Here is a 23,060-nt window from a genome sequence, read left to right as displayed (position 1 = left end):
TACCTGCTAGACTATGCTAAATTGGTCCTAAACATAGCATAGATAATTGATTTCCACAGGGACCACAATGGTAACCAACTCAGCATTTCGCTTCAGACTAAATGCTGCCCAGCCTTTTTGAAGAGAATATTTCATGCTGTGTTTCTAATGATATTAGATGAGAAGTTCAAGCTTTCTCTCACAATATCAATACATTAGCAGTTCCCTAAAGAGGACATTTGAAACAATAAACATTCTGTCTGTATTGAAGCAAACATACAGTATGTAGTTGAACAGTACTGACATAAAGATAATAAAACTGCAAGAAAACATCAAAAACAAACAGGAGCACCCTTATCACACCCTTTTCTGATAGTGTTGCCGTGTGAATCATGCTGGGTCTAATGAAAGTCAGTCATGCAGAAGTCTATTATACAACAGGCGTGGATGTATGGTGCTAGATGATTGGATAGCTACACTAATTTGAAAATTAGATAATGTGATATGGCAAGGAGGAGAGAGGAGCACTTGGAAGAGTGGAGATGACTATGGAAAATAGCAGGCCTTATTTTCCTCACCAGGTTTGGGTTTATTTTGCTTTCCAGACTTTAGGGCTTTTTGGTTCATAAACGGAAGAAAATTATTCTTCAGTTCCAAGCGACCTGTTTCATTCTATTTGAAATTGTGAGAACAAGCACAGTCTGTGACAGGCTAGCATTCATGTCTTTGGCAAGTTAACCTTACATAATTGTTGGTGGTTTGCAAACATGCTGCCCTGTCACAACTTATAAAGGCTTCCAAATTTTCTACAGCATAAGCTGGTGTGCATGTATTTATAACCCAGCGTGAGAAAAAATGTAGTGCTGGAGCAGTTTGTTTTTGAAGGCTGTCATTTAAAAGGGAATTCAGATACGGTTTCTGGAACAAACAAAAGTTCTGGGTGGATGTTTGGTTTGAATATCATTCCCAATATTAACTCTGATGCCGCTGTTACTGTGTGTATAGTAATTTGAAGTACACAGCAGTGCACATGACTTCAGCTGCTGCACTTTTAAATGTTTGCTAACTGTGTAAAATTAAGGAATGTTACTTGTGTATTTTTGTCATAATGTATTCTACCCTAACTAGCCCTGCAAGCTACAGATGAACTCATGTCTGTTAGGTGTAAGACTTGCCTCAAGACCTTAGTTGAAGTTGTCGTGTCTTCCTCAGGCAGACAAGTTGTTAGAAGTCATTTTTTACTTTGATTCAAAGTTGGTGTAACTTGTTAAAGTGGTGGTATAAATAATACATATGGCGTTCAGTGAAATCCAAAGAGAGACAATTCAATACTGAGCTCAGTTATCTGTTTAAGCTCTATATAGGCTCAAACCTCAGCTGTATGAGGTTTAAATTTGTAATACTGTGGTATACTATTCTTTCAGTCAGACGCAAAACTTCATGAACACTTATATAACAGGTATGGAGATGCTGTTGCTGCTGTATTGACTCAATCAGGAATCCATTGAATACCAATTTAATTTGTAGCTGTTGTATTTTTTCACAACATTTAGGAAAATAAATTGGCAGAAATCTTAGTTTTAAAAAGTCTCGTTTTTTTAGCGATTAAAACAGAGTTTATCTATGCCATTAGATAATTTCCCTCTTGAAGTTAGTTTTTTAATGTAAATATTATTGAGTGTTTAGAAAAATACTCCTAAGATCCTGAGAACAGTTACAAACCAGAGGGGTCAATTTAGCCCATAATAAGTTTGAAGAAGAATACGTTTTGTGTGCAAAGACTGAATTGAAATTTTTGAGAAGTATGCAAAGTTTGCTAAGATATAACATCATGTTAAATAAAAAAATCAAAAACATGATTTGACTGTTCTGCTAAATAATAATAATAACAGCAATAATAATAATATTGCATTATAAAGGGGGTGCCTGAGATGCTGTTTTAGGACAGAATTGTGGGAACAACTTCAAACACAGGTTGAGAAACCCTGGGCAAGGAAAGATCACACAAGCTCGTTTCAGAAGTGTCCAGGGTGTTGCTCATCTGTCATGGTGTCCAGATGGCGCTGAATGTGGTTTCATGTAGCGAATGCAACTTCAGTGTGCTGCAGAAGGAAACGATCTTTCCACATCTGAGTCTTGGCCAAAGGTGTAAACTTTCCTTGAATTACACATGCTCAGTGTGACATGTGAACGTCCCTTACTTTTAAAATTCTTTTTATGTAACAATTATTTTACATTAATTGATACCCTAATTACCTTTCAAGACAAAATCAGTAATTTACAAAAACAATATTGCTAAATCAAATTCAGATGTACAGCAGTAGTAATTTCTTTATTGAATTCCTTGGATTCAAAAGCATAGTAAGTTTAAGGACTGAATCAGAGAAGTAATACAGTATGTAGTCTGGGAAGGAAACAAAACAACTAAACATCATGTTTGCAATCAAGTGAAAAGTGAAATTGAGAAAAAATGTACAAAATGAGGAGAGCAATCAATATGTACTTCCAAAATGTAAACATCAAGTATAGGATTTATAATAAAAACAGGTGAAAGTGATTAAGATTTACGATCACAATGGAGCAGCTTCGGTGGTAAAAAATGTACAGTATCTGCTCTCATTAAACCAGAAAGAATTGGAATGTGTTCTTGAGATGATAAACAACCTTTTTACCAGCAGAGTTGAGTCTTTCCTAATAAAGCCTGCTACACATAGCTATATATAGCTGGTCCTCTGTGATTTTCTGTAATTTGAGCCTTTATTTTTATAACAAGTGACACTCTCCATGAGATATATCATGAGAAATTAATTAACCTTCTTCCCAAACTGTCTGCTCTAACATAGATGTTGTAGTCACTTTGTTATTTTGCTCTGGGATAGCTGTAGTTTTCACACTGAAACTGAAGAGTAGAGAGTATGAAATCTTTCTCAGGAAGACGTCAGGGGCATATTTATAAACCTTTGATGAAATGGTGTTATGTTTTATCAAACTTAAATAAAGAGCAGGGACTTTTTGTTGTAGAATAAGACATTTTTGGAACAAATGTGTTGTGAATGCCAGTGTATTTGGTGACATTGGTGTCAGTCTTATTTTAGGAGTAGTTTGTTGTCATCTGACCAGCTTTGCATCAAAGTTTGCAAGTTGTAATTCTATAAAACCATCATTAAGATTTAGCATTACTAAAAAAATACTTCTTTTATCCATCCATCATCAGAAAGCCAATTAATGTATTCCTTCCAAAGCCTGTGACAACTGATGAGCCTCTCCTTGAAACACAGGGTGTAAGTCATGACTCCACCCTGGGCAGGAAACTGGTTCCTTATTGGGTACACACACTGGGACTATTTAGAGACTCTGTTCAACCTAGCCAGCATGTTTTTGGAAGGTAGTAGAAAACCAGAGCAACTAGAGAAAAGCCATGTGAAAGTAGCAGGGTACATGAAAACTCCACACAAGCTCAAACCAGCTCAAACCAACTCTACAAACCAGCTCAGTCTGGAATAAAGCAAAGGATCCGCAGGACTGGAGACAGCAGCACTAACTTTTACAGCACCATGTAGACGTCTTCTGGCTTCAGAGCGCCGAAATTGAAACAATTATTTTATGGTCCTGAGAACAGCAAAGGAATCTTTGTATTGGGTATGCCAGAGTCAGGAGGCGGCTTCTCAAAAATGTACAAATGTGGGAGGCAAAGAAAAAGAAATATACAGTAGTAATTTAGTTTTCTAGTATGCCAAATGCATGGCTGAACACTGACAGTTTGTAAGCAGCTGCCTGTTTGATGCCCGGTCAGGGGCTGTGTGTCTTTCTCTTGGAATTCCCAGTTCAAATGAACAAGACATGGAACACCTGCCACAGTAACATAGGGACGACAGGCTTTTAAACTTCTAAAACCTGAATTGAAAACATATCGTTACGTCTCATGAGCTATTCTAAACTTTACAAGCTGCTGAAATAGCTGAGCTGGTTGTGAAAGGAAGTGTCAGGCGTGTGAAAATAACCCGTTTGAGACGGAGAAATCGGTTTGCAAAATGTATTTGCTAAAAGAAGGCATATGAGAATGAGCCAGAGAAAGCTTAATGTTAGAAATGATAGTTGTCAGGTCACTTGGCCCACCTATATAATTTTGTTGCCAGTGGATAATAGAGCCAAGGATCTTATTCAGCCATTTCTTGAATAAAAGGCAGGATATCAGCTTCATGGCTATGTAGCTTGATTTGTGAAAAAAAGCCACCTGTTTTCAACTTTGCACTTACCAGTAGTTTCCATTTGTGTCCTGAACTTTTTCACTGTAGATTCTGAAGAGGTCCATTGGGTTGACTTTGTCAGATTTCAAGACTTGGAATATGTGCATCTGGAGACTCGAAGGCAATTGTCGAGCCATAACTCACGTCACATAAACCTCATCTGAACAAGAGCTGCGGTACATTAGCTCTAGTGAGGGCACAGTGGCTCAATCACATCTCTTGGGCCTTGGGTTCAGTCTTGGACCGGGTTGTTCACATGTTCTCTCTGCGTTTGTTTTCAGGTGCTATGGTTTCCTCCTACTGTATCTTCCAAACACTTACAGTAACTGCTGGGTTGACGGCTGTCTGTAAATTGTCCTTATGTGCTTCTGGGCACTGTGATGTACTGGCATCCCTTTTAGGGTGTAGCCCTGCTTTGCGCCCTATGCTTGTGGTGAAGGCTCTGAAATGATCATGAATTGTTGGATAGCAATAACGTAATGTAGCTCAGCACGTTAAACCTTTTTTTGGAAAGTTTGTTTTACGTCACTCCGAGACACCCTTTAGGTCAACTGGCCATGTCAAAACACAAATTGTGACTTATGTATTACTACAAGCTTTATATTATGACTTAAGGGTGCCACTTGATTTCTGCCTGTTGCGTCAGATTGCATTGAGGTTGCTTATCATGATGCTATGTGTGTTAGCAGCCCTGATTCTCTCCACATAGAGCCTGTGTGTTGGTATCGCTGTCGGGCTGAAAGACCCCTCTGTGAGATGGATTCCTGCGCTGGCACACACATGGGGACAAGGGCAGGAAGTGAATCTATTTGACTCTGATCTTCCAGTCCTTCCGGATGGTGTGTTTTTAGCCCTGTACAGAACATTAATTGCCTTCTGTTTTAATTGGGAAAGGAGGGGGCGGGGGGCTGGTGTTGGTTGACTGTAAAAGAGAGCCTTTGGTGATAAGAACAAGTGGTTCCTGTGTGTTTGTGTGCATGTGCCTGTGTCTCTGCCACTGTCTGTCTTTGCAGTTTGAACATATCTGATTTATTCCAAAAGCAGCCCCTTGGCTCTTTGCCATTAATTAAAAAGTTGAGCCACAGAAAGTGAGATAAATTGGTCATTTAATGCAGAAAAGATATCATCTGTACAATTCACTTGCATTTTCTATCATATTGCTTGTTCAGATTACTTCTTTTCTCTCTACCTAGTTCTTAGAGACATAAGAAAGCATTGCACAATACTTTCTAAGACTGTTTCCCTTCACATGAATTGTAAAGCCTAAGTAGAGAAAATTATGTTTCCTTTCCATTATTAGACCATTTAGAGTCACAGAAAACATGCACCTCTATTCTGTATAGTAATGTATCATGTGTTTAGAACTGAGAATGTAGAATCAAAATTAAACCATTTCTGTATTGTCTCTAAATTTCTAAACTTTATAAAAGTTAGAATACATCATTCTCTTCACTCTGAAAAAGAAATGTTGTGCTACTGTATAAATCAAAAATCGAAATCTTATCAGCACGACACCACTGTATTTGGTGACTCTTGTATAGAAACATGGGAGTTGTTATGTTGATTAACCACTGCTGTGTGTTGCATCTTTATTCTTTTGTGATTTAAATGGCAGAGCTAGTGTGAGCTTACAGGATTGCTTGGGAACTTATTCCCAGTATTGCAGAGAACTGTGGAGCCAACAAAGGAAGTCAACCAGACAACCATTTAATAGAGTGGGATTGGTAATAGCTGCTATTGTCTACCCACTGCGTTTGGAGTTAAGGCTTCAGAGAAAAAGGAATCTTATTTTTCCTATTTTATGTATTTATTTTGCTATTGAGACAAACATTTGTACTGTAGCACTGGCTAAAAGGGAAGATTTTTTCACAATATGATTTGAGAGAATCTGAGGGCATTTTGGTGTTCACTTTATTCCAAAATCTAGTCTTCACTGTCTTGGCACAAAACCTAATTATTGCACAAAGAAAACTTTTTACAAGTTACAATTATGAAATATTAGGAAATACGACAATCCCCAAACCAGATAAAATTAATGCAGATGTTGTGCTTTCCTAAAGTGGGTATTTTACAGTAATTTCTACATTTGTTGTGTATGTAATTTGGAATACTAAGGAATATTTTAAACTTCGTTATAACTGTGCAGTTGCTAACCATTCATGGTTATGAAGTTTCTTGATAATTATCTCTTACATTTTTAACTGGAGTGTAGGAAATGTTAGAAGTATAAATATTTATATTTGAGCAAAACATATACAGGTATGGGCATTGAATGGGTCAGTGTGAAATGTTTTACACAGACGTTTTGTAACAAATATTGTCTTTGTTTCTCTTAACGTTTCTAGCACACTTGTCTGATGGTGGCAACCACCTTAAATTGACTAGCACATCATTAATTTTTTCCATGGTTCTCCAGCAACACTGAGCCATTCAGCATACTTAAAAGTCTGCAAAACAGGAAACACCCTCCATGCTGTTTGAGGTTCAAGGTGGCTATAAAGTCTTGCCATCACCTCTGAGAAAAAAATACTAAAATCTGTGTAACCATTCAGCCAAACCTACTTTAAATTCACACAGATGGGAACATGGGTATAGGAGAGTTCTATTACTGTTGCTGTTCCACATAGACCCTTTCCTGTTTGAGAATGGAATCTAGACTTTGCAGACCACAAACATAAACATGCTGTGGGAAATGCCTGCTATGCCAGTTCAATTGGTGTTTGAGCAAGATTAGGGATATCATATTATTGTGATCCACCAGATCCTTTGCATTGCCTCTTAACCAAAAGACCATGTGGGTGAGCCAAGGTAATCTCACTAGCCACTGACCCAGAAAACCTCTGCTCATGATGCGCTCAGGGTCAAATAGATTTAACAGCAAATCCTTTGCAAGAGTGACAATGAGGGAGGTGCTGCCTGAAAACGTATTTTAAAGAATTTTAAATGCCATGTTATTGCAGCTGGGTTAGGTCACTGTCCATGAGCAACCCAATGACCTTGAAAATAATATATATATATATTCATATTATAACTTGCATTATATTGCACAGAACTATTCCAAATTATTTTCACTAAAGTAGTGGGGTATATCCTTATGGAATAAGGGTAAAATGTTCCTGAATTTTAATGAATTTACCTTGATAACACTGTAAATGGGAGGGAAACAGCAGCTTGGGAATCATGACACCATAAATAAGTGTTATTTTTGGAGAGAGGCATTAACATAAAGCACACATGCATCAGAACTGAAACAATTGTTGCAATTCAAAGTCATCTTGTATATACTGTATATAAAAAATATTATATACTGTACACACAATTTAAGAAAACACAAATAGGAATCAAACATCCTTCATAAATGCAATGGCAGGGGTGTTATCTTAGACTCAGGCTGTTCCTGGAGTCGTCTTACGTTGAGGAGCTGATGTTTATTTTGAAGTGTAACAGAGTCACACAAGGCCATATGCATAAGGAAAACCAGGCCTTGGGCAAATATTCTTCTACATAAGGAAGGGAATAAACAGGTTTGTCACAAAAGTTGTGTTTAGACAGATGGTCTGATTATAAATAGATTCTCCTTGTGTTGCTAAGGGCTGGTTGTTTGCAGGAGGAGTCAGCAGTTGCCCCAGTTGTGAGAAGCAGAACTTCTTCCCCACTGAAGGTGACTTTCGTCTTCCCTGGGTCTTCTCATTAGAAAGGAGGGAACACTAACAGAAACCTCTACAGTCTCTGAATCCCTTCATTTCTTGATGTTATGTTTCATGACAAAGATATGTTTATATGTTTTAGTTTCTTAAGTTGAGTAATCACTTAGTTTACAACATTCACCTCTTTTTTTGCCTCAGACAACGGTGGGCACAGAATGAAACTCAGGGAAACATTAAGCTGCATGTCTAGGCTACATCAGGCTGCAAATAAAGATTTTACCTGCTATTTTAGATCATGAACTCTGGGTGTTCAATAAATTAAATGAATTATTAATTTTTATTTTTAATATATTAATAATATATTATATATTCCTTATTTATAATAAACCTTTTACTGTATTTGTTGTTTACAGTATAGTCCTTTGTTGTAATACAATGGACCCCCCTGACTGTGAACAACTTTTATTTTAATAACCCCCAGATACAGCCATGATCAGATGGACTGCTGTATACATATTAATATCTAAAGACATGGATTTTTTCTGAAACATGTTTTCGTGTTCTGTAATGAGCAGCCCAAAACTTAAATAAACAAAAAAGGTATACATTCTGAGTTTTACAAAAATAGCCCTTAATGTTATTGGCTGTTTCAAAATAATACAAACAATTATTCGACCTTTCCTTCCCTTCAGATGTCAGGAAATACATTTAACGGGGATGTTTCCCCTTGGAAGGAAACCAGAGCTGGAAGCTTATAGTATGTAAACTTTGTTATAGCAGTAACCACTCTGACTGAAGAAAAAAAAACTTCTGTTTGTATGGTTTTATAGGCAAGGCGGATGGGGATTTTATAAGAAATGTAGCAGACATTCTCAGAAGAGCACTCTGCTTTTTCCATTTTGTGTTTGAATGGGTCCTTTGGGTCACCCTGCTGCTGTGCTGATTGTGCCTTCCAGCTGGCTCCCAGCAAAGGACAGGCTGAATATTTCCCCCTGGTTAGAAAGAGCCACACTCTGACCCCTCCTGGCTTGGTACACTGGGTATTTCACACATTTGTTTTTTTTTTCCCCCGTCTGGTTAACAAGGTATTGCACTGTTTGCTGGTGGACTAAACACTTGAAAATGTCACATAAAAATAAAAGCTTCCTGAGTGCAGCTCACTGTTTTCAGGTACTTTCAGGATCTTGGAGGAAATGTAACAGTTTATAAAAATTATATTGAATTCTTGACACCACAGGGATGCTTGCATATTTCATTTCTCTCCACTGGGATTTGGAGTTGATCACTTATTTAAAACCTGCTGTACCCCATCCTACTGCCAAAAACTAGCCTCTGTCCTAATCCCAACTCAAACATTTACATTTGATCAGCATCACTGCTCGGACAGCCATTTACAGTATGTGATGCTCTGCTGTTACTAGTGAAAGATTCCCATAAGAATCCATAATTCTTAATGGATTTGTAATCCTTAAAAATTTAATATATTCAATGGAAATCTTTGGAAATGGTCTTTAAGGGACAAAATCTCCACAGGTTTCAGAACAGTGTAGGATAGATTGATTGATTAATGATTGATTGATTCATGTTCACCGAACAAGAACATTAATGTCAGATGGACCAATGGCTCACTTTTAGTCTCCATTATAAGCTTCTTGGTCTCTATGTCAGACACACTCCAGAACATTTCTGTTTTTGCATTTCTTCAAGCTAAACTTTTCCATTTACAAAAATCTTTCTTGTTTTGGCTCCACTATCACAGCTCCTGTGTTTCTTTCAGGCTTACTGTTTATAGTCTGCAGTGGAGTGGCTGACAGATAAGAAACTCTGTCAGTCTTGGCTGTGGTCAGTTTGCAGGAAGGAAAGAGGCAGCACAGAAAACCCATTCAACTGAAGCACAGCCTTCAGGGATTGTGAGGGTGGATGTAGTGAGGTTCACACTGATGTTGGAACACTACTGAACCCAATAAGGTGCCAACTCTTTACACATAAAGTGAAAGATTGTGAAGTACTTTGCCTTTTATTAAGATGGTGTGAAGAGCATGAGCCATTGGACAAAATTCCAGTTTCAGTTTGAGAGGATGTGCAAATTCAGTGCATCTATTATGTCCTTGCCTGAGTCTCCATATCTTTAAGTGTGCCCCCCTTTACACAAAATTAAGTGCAACCCGGAAATCTCTTTACTTATTCATGCCTGTAGGAAACGCATTTAGAGCAGTCTTGGCCAATCAATAAAATAAATTCTTTCTCTGCTTTTTGCCAAGACCCTCTGTTGAAATTCACTCAGGGTGGAGAAACTGAACACCTGCTACTTTATACTACAGTATATACTGTACATTCAAAATGTTTTTGTTATGGAGGTAGGGATTTTCATTTTCATCATCATATTTTTTCATCAAAATACTGTTCTTGCTAAAACAGTACTTTGAATCCAGGGGTTTGCAGCTCTTACTGGGAACCCCCACACCTGCTAGTTGTAGTTTTAGATTAGTTTTTAACTTAATTAAATCCCTCATAAATTGGCAGGTTGCTTTCTATTTAAAATGTGGAAATCGTAAACCTCTTATGAAATGCAATAGCTACTTCAGTAATTTTTGTCAATTTGGTTTAATAAAGCTTTTACTATTTTATTAACAATATCAGAATCTAAATCATTGATAGAAATTATTAAGCACAGTGATCCTAGTAAAGATGAGGCACTCCACTGATTTCATCTGCCATGTTTCAACATTGACTATTTATATATGTGCTCTTTTCTCAGTATACTAGCCAAACTTACACATTTTCTCAAATACCTATTGCCTAGAATTTGAGAGTATCAATATTATCAAAAGGCTTCTGAAAAAATACAGCTTACCGTATGCTCTGTGGATATCCATAACTGTTGGTGCTTGTTCAGATAAGTTGGTTATGCGAGGTAGTACAAGATTTGTTGAAAAGGTCAAACCTCAAGGGGGCAAAGCATTAAGAACAAACACCCAGATGATTGTACTGGTGTTTAAGGTAACAACTTGTATTTCAGCTCCCTTTGGTTTGGTGAGCTTGAAATGTAAACCCCTTTCAAGAGGCTAAATTTGTGAGGTTTATTAATGGACAAGAATCCCATTTAAATTCATTGATCTTCACTATGTCATTGTACATCATTAATTGTTTCTCTTGGAAAATATGATACCCGCTTCTTCCCAACTGCCATGTTTGAAAAATAGCCATTGAAAGATGTAATTGTGCCCACAATGCTGTGAAGAAAATAAAGGGCGATAGTGTTCTAAAAAGAAAAGAAAACATGTAAGGATCAAAAATGGTAGCCCCGAATTCAGTAAGTCAATATTTCATTTTATATAATGGACAAAGAAATTCAGTATGGCTGCAAGTGAAGGAATGATATCGGTGATAAAATATTATAAAAGATGCAATGTGACATCAGTTCATCATTGTTGTCAAACTGAACCCACAATAAAATGTTTTATTTAGTTCAAAGACATGTTTAAAGTTTTTTTAATTGATTTTATTTTTCTGAGCATATACAATATATGAAAAAGTGTTCAGAAATACTTGTCTGATTTCATTGAAAATAACCAATACAGAAACAGTCTTAAAGAAATGAGAAATGTATAAATTCATGTCATTGCCTTTGGAACAGGATAATTGAGCTGCACTTTACTGAGATTTTGCCAGGAAACTGAGGTTAGGTCTCCTTCCTGGTAAGAACCTGGTTTCCACAATAAAATACACGCCAGGAATTTTAATGTGTTTGATTTTTTTTATGGGGAAAGCCAAGATTTTAGCCAGATGCCAGCATTTTTTTCTGTAGTTATTAGTACACAGTAATTATTACCCTAGAATCTCTTAACTTTGATTTGTGGTTGAAACTGATTTATCACATAATACAATGAAAATGGAGGAGAAATCTCACAATTTCCTCACCTATAGCTTGTTTTTTTCCTAAACAGTAAATCAATATTTATTTAATTAAAGAACAATTAAGAATTCAGTACATAAGCTAAACACTTCAGATATTTGGGTTATTTTTCATCTTTAAAAAGTGCAAATAAATTAAACACGTCTGCATGAATCTACAGAGGGACCCTGTTTCATTACTATCTGGGAATGGGATTCATATCTAACACAAACAGGGTGCCATAAGGATACAGTGCATCAGCCATGAAGTCCTGAGAGAAGTGAAAACAAATGAGATGTTTGTTTATCTTTAGCTGGCAGACAAAAGTGACAGAGAGAAAATATGAACACATGTGGTTTTCCACAGACATGTATTTGTGTTGTTTAATAATAATTACTTGCATTTATAATCCCTGTGGTGGACCAGCATGCCATCCAGGGAGGACAACATGTGTTCTCTATTCTGCTTAATGCTAGAGAAACCAGCTCAGGCCTGCTGAGCCTCTGTGACTCTGGTATAGACATGACCATTTTTTACCTTGCATTTATACAGCGCCTTCCTAAAATCCTAAAGCTCATTATGTGTCTGCAATCTCTAAGGAAAGGCTCATTTGTGGGAAATTAATTAATGTACATTTTCATGTTCATCTTCACTGGGCTATAATATGAGGTACAGTACTTGCCTGGAAGTATCCGACACCTCATTTCTGTACACACTGTAAACTGTAAATTACTGTGAGATAACAGAGTTATGTGCAACACTTCAGAGTTCCTGTCTGTTCATGGCAGCTTTCCAGTTACGGTGTTCAGCTGATAACATCATGGGCACTTAAGTGCTGAACACTAGTGTAAGTCTACAGATTGAGATAATGTTGCTAAAAAAGACAATTTTATCATACTTTATGTATGATATGAATTGATGTTTCGTGATTGATGATTCTAAGTGCTTGTGACGGAATCGATACAGCAGCCACTTTCACAGATTAAGACACAAATAAAGCACATTTTCTTTCATTTTTATCCACACTTCTCTTTGACGTGATAAAGCCTTGTAGCTGTACACAAAACGTTTAAATTTAACCTGAATAAAAACCTGTGAAACAAGAAAAATATGAACTACATCACTGGTGTTGCTGCAGTTGTTTTCTCATGAATCTGGCATATTTGTGGATTTTATTTCGAATGTCAGTGCAGAATGGAGAAACCGAAATAACAAATAGCAGCTGTTGGATGTGAAAGAAGGTTTAAATCCTCTCTGCCTTCCTCTTCTTGGTGTCAGTTGTTAAAATACTGATAGAATATTGCCTGTGCTTCTTTGTTTTGTAACAAACTTGTGTCAGCCTTTTAAGGTGTTAGTTCAGTTACATTAGAAGTTAATTTGTCTTTCTTATCAATTTCCCCCCATTAAAACACATTTTACATATTTTTGAAGTTACTTGAAGAAACTGTACTCTCCTGTATAAGATATTATAACTACTGTTTATTAACAATGATTGATGTACATCGGTTGAGTGGGAGCAAGGATGTACTGGAGTTTGGAATGAAGCCTCCTAGCACGGCAGAACCTTCTTACTATTTTGTGCAGATTACAAGTATTTCTAATTTTGCACAAGAGATTTCTGTTGTCATGGAGAAACGTTTACTTTCTCCAGAAAGATATATTCTAACACTACAGAGCAAGCCTTTGAAAATTGCACTGCGTGATGAATAGAGGACTTGTTTAGGGAATTAAGCAGGTGCCCATATTAGGATATGCAAACTCTTGTTACTGGGCTTGTAGGCAGGAAATTGAAACCTGCAGCAATTATTACATATACTGCTGAGAGAAACTGGCACATACTAGACAAAACACAGCAGTATACAGTAACTACTGTAGGGCACTTAAGTTTAAGAAATACAAAATGAAGTGAAATAAGAAAGTCAACAAAAAATAAAGCGTTTTTGTGCTAAGTATGATGGGAATTAAGAAAAATGCTTCAATAGAAAGTGGTACAGCACAGAGCAGTTAAGTTGCTTCAGATCTGATGGTTTGCTAATTTGTTCATTATATGGATTAAAAATGCTTAGGATAAACATGCTCTTCGTTGCATGAGAATTGCTTTGTCTAGAATGTTGTTGAGCAAGCCAAATGTAATTAAGAATGAAACCATCTGTTCTGAGGGGTACATACCAAGCTAAAATGCAAATCCCTTTGTCTCATTTGAAATGAATTATTGTGTGTGTGTTGTCATAAAATGGCACAGATAATGGGGAGATTTGTGAGAAGAAACTGCAGCTAGTTAGTGAGACAGCAGAGATCCTGTAAGTGTGAAGTAACCAGCCGCAGGAGGAGGAGTGATAACGGAGTGGCGGGGTTGAGTCAGTGGTGTGGACGCAAGGTGATGCCAACTCTTCTCCACAAAAACAAAATGGTGTGCGGCTCAGCTGGAGCCTCGCAGAGCTCCGACCTCTGGCGATGTACAGCACCAAAGATGAGGTACAGTTTACTGGGCCGACTTGCTGACCCCAGGAAGTGGTTTCAGGCACAGAAGAGGGCGCGATGGGAGAGTGGTGCCAGAGGAGGTGTGGTAAGGTCGAGAGCTCTGTGAGCTGCTGTGGGTGTCTAGGACACCGATGTGCGTCAGACCTCGGCTGTCACAAGCCACAAGCCAGAGCCCCGAGCCAGAGAATCTGGGCTTCATTTCTGCGCTCTCCCAGATTTCAGACTAGCTCCATGTGCCTTACGTTTCTACTCCCATTTCTGAAATAGAAAGAAAATGCTTTCGTTTTAGAAGAAAATCATTCTGAAGATTTTTAAGAGTATGAAAACCTAGCAAAGAATAATGTCTTTTAGACAAGAGGTGTTGCAATACTTGTTCTCAGGTGTTAGATTCTGTTATCTTAAAATTTTTATTTTAAAGATAGAAAATTATATTTTCAAAAATAAGGGGACTGTTAGTAGACGAGCATTAGTTGTAGCCACCTGCTGCCCTTACCCCTCTAAAGAGTCTCATGATGGCAGTGTTAGAGTAAACCCCAGAACAGGTTGTACAGTCAGTATTGCTACGTGAGGGGATTTGCTTAAGCCTGTCTGACTGTTACCTTCCCATGTCTACTGTTTTGAGAGAATCACCCTAATTATTCTCAGTATCCATTGTTAAGATTAGCATCTGCCAGTACCCACTCAAGGGTATTCTAACCTTCCACACAAAATCACTGTTTGTGGAAAAGTAATAATAATAATAATAATAATAATAATAATAATAATAATAATAATAATAATAATAATAATAATAATAGCATTTTACTTTGACTATTAAATGTAAATATTAAATAAATTTAAAAAGATATCCTGTGCCAATGTGCAAAAAATGACTGACCCATTTTTATGAAAATGTGTTTGGCTCAATATCTATTTCAGTTATGTGACATTTAACCAGACTGTTAAACTTTAGTTATTAAATGAAATGTTAAAATATACTGAAAACCTATATAGTGCAAAACCACAGTTTTTTAAACAAACCCAAGGTCTTTATGAGATTATCAGAAAGTAGGTTAAGGCTCATTATTTCTGGCTAATTAAACATAATGGGAATTATGTCTGTGGATTTCGTGAATCTGAGGTTGTGGTGGTCTGTGCAGTGGTGCTGGAAGATTATCCTGCTGGAATGGCAGCTCAGCACATGCAAGCTTTGATAGGAGCTCTTGTCATGTGAAGCCCTTTTTATTATGTTGAACATGGGTGTCAGCAAATAGTGTTTGCGCTCTTTCTGCATTGTTGTTACACAATGAGGAGCTTGAATTCAAAGGGAGGCAGTTCACAGTTTGCCTTTGGAAAAGTCAGTGCTAGATGTAAACAACGCTTTTCTGAGAAAAATAAAAGTGCAGTTTCTCCAGGACAGAAGAAGAAGCTGTGTTTTGGCAGTGTTGGGGTGTAACTGCATCAATTTGGTTTCAGATGACAGTTGTTGTTAACTTCAGTTTAACTATCCATGAAACTAAGGAGCCAAGGGTGAAGTCGTTTGGAAACCAGAAGTGATAGTGCAGGTGTCTTTCAGAGTATAATTAGATCAAAGGCATATTCGTTCTTAAAGCCTCTCAGTGCCAGTTATCTGAAAGTGTGAGGAAACAAATAATTGTAATGTAGTTTTCTGAAGCATGTGAAACACTAAACTTCCTTTACTCACTTTGAGTCTGCCAGAAAACAGCAAACAACGGAGAATCACAACAAACACAAAATAAATAGAATGGAAACAAGCAAAATGGGCCACGGGACATGAATAAATGCCTCTTAAACTGGATTCGTTTTCCTGCATTGATGGTGAATTTTAAAATGTTTTAAGGTGTACCGATCCTCTTTACGACAGTCACTCCTGCTCTTTCAAGACTCAATACAGCCCTTAAAATAGATCCTTGTGAGAGGTCCCACTGTGTTGTTTTAACACTGCACTGGTGATGACTGCCTGTATGCAACAAGGCACTCACATTTCAAATTATTACCCTGGTTCAAAGCTCTCAGCCAGATTAACAGGCCAGCACCTGAGAAAGGCTTTCATTCTACACACAGAGACCACGGAAGAAATGGTTAACAGAAATGACTGACTCTGTGTATTTCAAAGTCACAATAAAGAGCTCAAATGTGTTTTTAATCGCAGCAACATGTTTTCAATTTGCTGTGTTGTGCGCACCACACTAAGAGAGGCCTTACAGTTTAGTGAATCTACACTGGCTGGCAGGAACTCTTAAAGCTCAGATGTAAAGATGGAATTTACTCTGAACATAACCTTTAGATAAATTATATATATTCTTCACATTGTTCAACTGAAGATTTCATGTGCTACAAGAAAATAGGATTTAGGCTTCTTGGTGTGTTTTATTTGCTTACGTTTTTTAGGATATACAAAACCAGCAAATAAATCAATCTATACATAGAGTAGGTACACTAAATATACTGTATGATCACCGTGGGTTTCAGTTTAGCGTTTGTTTTAGCTGAACTGTAGCAATTAATAAATACATCAGGCATTTGGCCTTTTATGAAAATGTAATGTTAGTGTTTACTGTAAGCAAGCAGTTTGCGTCTTCTCTTGCTAAATGTATGGTTCAGAAATATTTGTGCCGACGTGGCACTAATTTCCATGACAGTTAATATTAAAAATGTTTGTACATCCCCCCCCCCCAAAAAAAAACACAAAATTGGAGGTTTGAATGAGGGGAAGGGCCTCATCTGATTAACAAGAATATCAGGCCTTTTGTGGATGTTTTCTGGGGTACTTGGGCAGTTTCTGAATAGCTGAGTCTGAAGTGTCATTTTTTCCATGCAAGTGTAGTATTGTATCGTAATTATCAACACTTAACTATCCTTCCTGTGCCTGCTTGTGCAGAATTTTGCCTGACAGGGGTACATTTTCTCACTTAAAAAATAAAACTAATCAGGACAGATGCTTGAGGTTTGTTTTGAGAGTGATTTTGTTGTTACTTAATATTATAATAATTGATCTAAAAAATAAGCTTGTATTTTTTTTTGTTTCATTTTCCATGGTTAATAAAACTTGCTCATTCCTGTGGCTTGGCGTTTTTCTTGAATTTCCTCTAATTGAATGCCAAAACACAGAGTTACAGTACCATACTTTTCAGTGCTAAAGAGCCAGGTCTGGATTATGTACTAAAATTGATAACTCAGAAAGCAGAACCCCCTCAATCAAAACAGAAAATGTTAATTTGTATCCCTACAACTACTACTAGGATTTCAGAAAAAAAGTGTTATATTTATAAAAAGTTATATATATAAAGTGTATATATAAATTTTTAGAGATATCCAGTAGTTGTTGTTGGAATGTTGTTTGAGGAAATGCCTGTTAACTCCCTAAGTGATCCTCATTATCTCATGTTGGTAGGTATTGTTTTGGGAATTGGAGTGGTGAGAGTGTCACAGACATTTCCAAATTAATGAAATGTAATTTTTCCTAAAGATTGGGTCTTTTATTGCGCACTCAACTTGTTTCTTAAGATTCTTTTTTGTCTGAAAAGTGACAATCATTATTTCAGGCTTGTTGAAAGTTGAGGTAGCAGTGTGGAGATACTGTACAATTAAGGCTCTAGACTTGAGACATGTACTCTTTAGAAAGATAGTTCAGTTTGTGGCCTCAGTAATATACCACAGAGTATAAAAGGCTGAGAATGGCAAGTCTGTGTGTACATTCAAGTCAGTCAAATACATTTATAATAACACAAAGGTGGAATGAAAATAAAATGGTTTTGTGTGGCTATAAAGTCTCCTGATTTCAGTGCCATTAATGGGATGTCCAGTTTTATTTTTCAGCCTGCTCATTTCAATTAATTTCCCTGAGAAATCATTTTCCAGCTGTAAAAGCACATTAGGATTTGCATAAACACCCAACTAGATTAAAAATTATTGTAATTAACAAAGAGGTTTACACACACATAAGATTAGGGCTACATTTATGAATGCTCATAAAAAAGATTGGATTTAAACTTTGCTTTGTAGTGGTTCATTAGGCATCTTTTTAAAATGTCTGAGGTTTCAGTAAAACATGGTATATTACGTCATTAACATCCCAAACCTTAGCTTAGAAGCCATCTTCAGTTGCTTTGTTTGTGTTGAGGAACCATATACAGTAATGTCAGAGACATTTAATACAAGCGTTAGTAAGAAAAAAGGTAAAAATCTATGCTGTGAAGTAGACTGTGTGTTGACTGTAAAATGTTGTTTTAACGTAGAGGATTGCAGTATTGGTTTCTCTTATCTGCAATCTTTCTTGTGTTCTAAATATCCTCTTAGAACATTTTCACAATGTTGATAAGGTTACGTACAGTAACATAATAACAGTTCTGGGATCTTTCTCTGGAAGTTTGTTTTTTTACGTTTCTAGAAGCCGCACCCCTGAAGAAGGCTCAACAGCCAAAACGTTCTGTTTTCTCTCTTCTCTTTTCAGCATGGTACTGTATAAACCTATTGTTGTGCCTTTGCAGCCTACACATGCTGACGCAGCTACCCACCTGAACTACTTTTGAATTAAACCAACAATTTTGGTTTACTGAAGTTTTTAGCAATACCAAATTGTGACCTTGATTGTATTTGATTAAATTTTTATCTTAATCCCAGAATAATGAGAGATAGTTACTTACTCTATGGGGAAACTTTATATGCATTGGTCTTTCACAAACTGTTTTTGTAATCAGATCAATCCCAGACCTCAGAAAGAGCACTGTATGCAGGAAACATATTACACTGTAGTAAATGTAATAGTCTGCAAGCCCACAAACGGATGTATTTTTATATTCCCATTGAATTATAAGGCACCAAAATGTTTGTTTCATCATACTGTGTACTGTACCTTTAATTTCAGTACACTTATGGGCTGGGTTTAAACCAATTATTTTATTGAGCTAATTTGATAAAGATATGCTTTATCTGGAATGGGGGAATTGTTCAGCAATGCTGAATTCAAGTTTGCAGTACAATAAAGATTAAAATGTAAAATCTTTCAAGAAAGCATTTTATTAAAACCAAATACTCCATGTTTAAATACACAATGTTTAATATGAATTCTAGGGCTGACTCATGTCCATCAGTCTTTCAGACACTAATGCACTTCTGCCACAATTCATAAAGCACTGCAGCACCAGACTATCCCCTTTCTCTGACTGCCCTGGCCCTGTGCTTTTTAATTTCTGTACTCCAGGTGTGCTGTCCCTGCCTGCTCACTTCAGCCCCTACACAGAGGGCTCCTCCATCCAGGAGAGCCGAGAGGATGCCTATGCACAGCTGGAGCTGCGGACATTGGAGCAGTCCCTTCTCGCCACCTGCGTAGGCAGTATTTCCGAGCTCAGTAAGTGCAACACTGTCTGTCTAAACTGCTAATAGAGAAAGAGAGCTGTACCTGTCAATAAAAGAATACATAGCTTTTCCTGGTGGGCTGTAAGACTTTCACATACTGATCTCGCTGAGTTCATGAAGTAATGCTGGTCTTCAAGGGCAAAGGATCCCTATCTGAATATTCTACTGAACATCAAATCAATGCCTCATTGAACCAAAGCACAGTTTTACAGTTGGTAGCATCAGTTTTAATCCTACAGGAGTCAAAAACGTCTATGACAGTACTTTGTTATTCTGGTCTTTCATTTTCATGTAGTTTGCAGATATGTTGTTGTTAAGAAAAGTAGTATCTTTCATCTTCTCACCTATTTGTATCCATCTATTTCACACATAGGTATTCCAGACAAATTAATGTTAATACAAAATTCCTTGCGCTTACATAGCACTGTTCATTTCATAGGATCCCAAAACACTTTGCACATACTGTATAAGGAGCACCACATCATCTACCAATGCAGAATGGAACCCACTTGGGAGACACAACAACCATTTCTGAACCGTTTCTGAAGTCTGGTGTCTGTCATTAAAAGCCACAGTAAAACTCCAGAATTAAGAAGGTAATTCCAAATGGCAAATTTCCATAATTGGCAGTGTTTAAGGTAGAGGCTAATTAAATTATTAGGTAAAGGTATTATGTTATGCGCCCCAATGCGCCCCAATACAATTTTTTGTATATCATGCAAAAAAAAAGTGAGAAATTCCTGGAAATTAGTGTTTCATTAAATTGAAATGAGAAAATGGATCAGTATTTCTTCAGTGTGTTTTCAGCATGTTAATGTGCATACTTAACATCACTCTGATCAGAGCAATCTATTGTAAATTCTGAGATCTATCAATTAAGAATTTTAATCACAAACAATGGAATGTCAGTTAGAAACATCAGAAAATAATTCAAAATGATTGGCACTGTAAATAAGAAAAAGATTGGGGAAAAAAGAAAAATATACAAATAATTGCTGTGAGCACTGGATGTCTTTGTTCTGTCTCTCAGAAACCACTTTCTGTTTTCTAACATTTTGTACCTCAAAAATAGATCGCCATCTGACTCACCAGCATGTGCAAATGATTTTAAATGAGCAGGTTGCACCACTAGTGTGGCAGACCGATGAACTGTTTCCAGTTACAGTGAAAGAAACACATCTGGGCACAAGGCATGTTCTTCATTTTGTTGTAGAAAATGTGTTAAGAAAATGTTATCTGGCAATGATAGCCGAGGCCCCAGATATGATGCAAACCTTCTATATATATACAACTCAAAAATAATTTAAGGATATTATAAATACTACCACCTTTGACAAATGACATATGGTACACACAAGTATTTGTAATAGCTCATAGCATGCTTGGTGGTGTAAGCATTGATTGTGTTGCTCAGTGGGTTATTCTTTCCTAATGGGAGATCTTTAAGTAACATTAAGGAAACGTTTTCTTACCTTCCTAAGGGAAGGACAACACTTAGACTGTATTTGCTACTAATCCAGTAGTCTTTCAGGAGGACAGCACATCTGACACAATGCTGAATTACAGAAACTGCTTCAATGTTGAGCAGCACCAGATAACCTTGGTTAGCCTCAGAGCCGTACCTTAGCAGGTTGATTTTGCAACAGTTTCACGTTAAAGAGACAACGGTTCTCACACTACAAAGCATAAGACGATAAAGCCATGAGGGAAGAAGTGCCTGCAGACATAATGTCTTTCACCTCATAAACAATACCTTGAGTTATTGCAAAGCATAGCTTTGATCTTCTATAATTAGCACAACGTTTTCATTTCATTTCATACTTGTTTCACATTTATGAGGCCATCAAACACCTTATGGCATGAAATGTAAGCAGTAGGAGCACCACCTGGGACCTGCCAGCCTGTTGAGATTATTCTTGCTTTGTGTTACAATCTCACCAATCTAGGTTGCAGAATCCCAGGAGAGTAACTGTGGAAAACTGAAATTTAAGAATGTCATTAACACCTGGTTTCTTTTAAAAGGAGTTCATTCATGAAAGTGTTCTTGGTTTTTCTCAGGTATATGCTGTGGTTTTAATTCTTCAATGAAATTGCAGTTGTCATTGTCTTTTATTAAATGCTCCCTACTGTGCTTTACTTTCTTTAAAGCTGAAAACCACTCTTGTTTATAAAGTATAGACACAGTTTCCAGGCCAGGCGAGGGAGTATAATTTAGAGTGTGGTAGCAGAATTTTAATTGATTTTATTTTTTCAATCTATATTGCACAGATTTACTGCGGCTCTACCATTTCTTAGACTCTATTTCTATTAATATTCAGTTCAGCTCCAAACTGTGAATTCTGGCGCTTTGGGACCATATGTAAGAATCCCACCCTATCGGAGTTGTGTGTGTGTGTGTGTTGCTTTACCCAGCCTCTTCTGCTCTTCATTTCTGAAATACTGATGAATTCCAGCTCATCAGTAACTCCAAGCAGGTTTGTTTATACTTCAGCATGCAATTGGGCAGGGCAGTTTTCCTTTGGATTTCACTTAACACTCCTGTGCTTGTGCCCCCGGCACAAAAGTGCATTTATACCTCAGCTTCACGGATAAAGAACAGACCTCTCTCTATGTACATTTTTCAGCCTCTAGCACCTTAGTCCTCAGGCAACGTCTTGGCCCCAAAACTTGAGAGGAATGTATCAATGGCATCTATTGGTAACTTTGCATTTTTTTTCAATAGGTTCCATAGCAAAAGCAGCAGTTATGTAGAGGGTAAAGAGGTTATCTTTTTTAATGCAAAAAAAAAATAATCTAACCGCTTAAAAATCTGACCTCTGGAAGTATTTCAGATCACCAGGGTATTGGAAGTAGAAATTTGGAAACTAGGCCTATCCATGCAACTTCTGAAGCCTTGGGATTTGACCACATACAAAGAGCTTCTGTAGCTTTGCCTTCTTATGCAGACACTGTAGTCTCTTCCACTTGGATAGACACTTCTTTTTGGTTACAAATTAGCTTTGAGATGATTTGTTTGATTAGGCATTGCCTGCTTCTCCTTACTTTTTTCCTCTGCATTTGGATTTACTTCACCTGTCTCGAAACTATGCGTGCATGCATTTTCAATTTCTTTTCATGGACAAAGCAAACTGGCCCAGACTGAGTAGCTCTTCAGTTGCTGATGATAAACACAGCTTTCAGAGGGAGAAGTACTGTGAGTCTCCAGTATCCTCTGTCTGTTCTGTTATGCTTTATTCTTTTTCTGACCCTCTTCCTCTGTCCTGCCTCCTCCGCTCCACTGAGATTCCCTTGTGCTGCATTCCTAGTGAATTCAGACCAAGATGTTGCAAGTGTTTTTCACTTACAGTACTGATTCAGGAGTCCCATGAGGAAATATTTTTTTTTGCTTCATGTAATTTGTTTTAAAGCTTATTCAATTGATAAATTGCTAGACAAAATATTCCACACATATTT

At 37.1% G+C, this 23,060-nt stretch overlaps 1 protein-coding gene across 1 annotated transcript in view; it reads left to right on the top strand.

Moving 5' to 3' along the window:
• Positions 1–23,060, top strand: part of abtb2b (ankyrin repeat and BTB (POZ) domain containing 2b) — a 49,540-nt gene that overhangs the window by 9,690 nt on the left and 16,790 nt on the right. Inside the window, exon 2 of the mRNA XM_006642457.3 lies at positions 19,453–19,599. Coding sequence (XP_006642520.1) covers positions 19,453–19,599 — 147 coding nt within the window. The remainder of the gene's footprint in view (positions 1–19,452; positions 19,600–23,060) is intronic.

This window comes from Lepisosteus oculatus, chromosome 21 (genome assembly GCF_040954835.1).
Source record: "Lepisosteus oculatus isolate fLepOcu1 chromosome 21, fLepOcu1.hap2, whole genome shotgun sequence".
NCBI lineage: Eukaryota > Metazoa > Chordata > Actinopteri > Semionotiformes > Lepisosteidae > Lepisosteus > Lepisosteus oculatus.
Note: the sequence above shows the minus strand (reverse complement) of the source record. Positions and strands in the feature narration are given on the sequence as shown.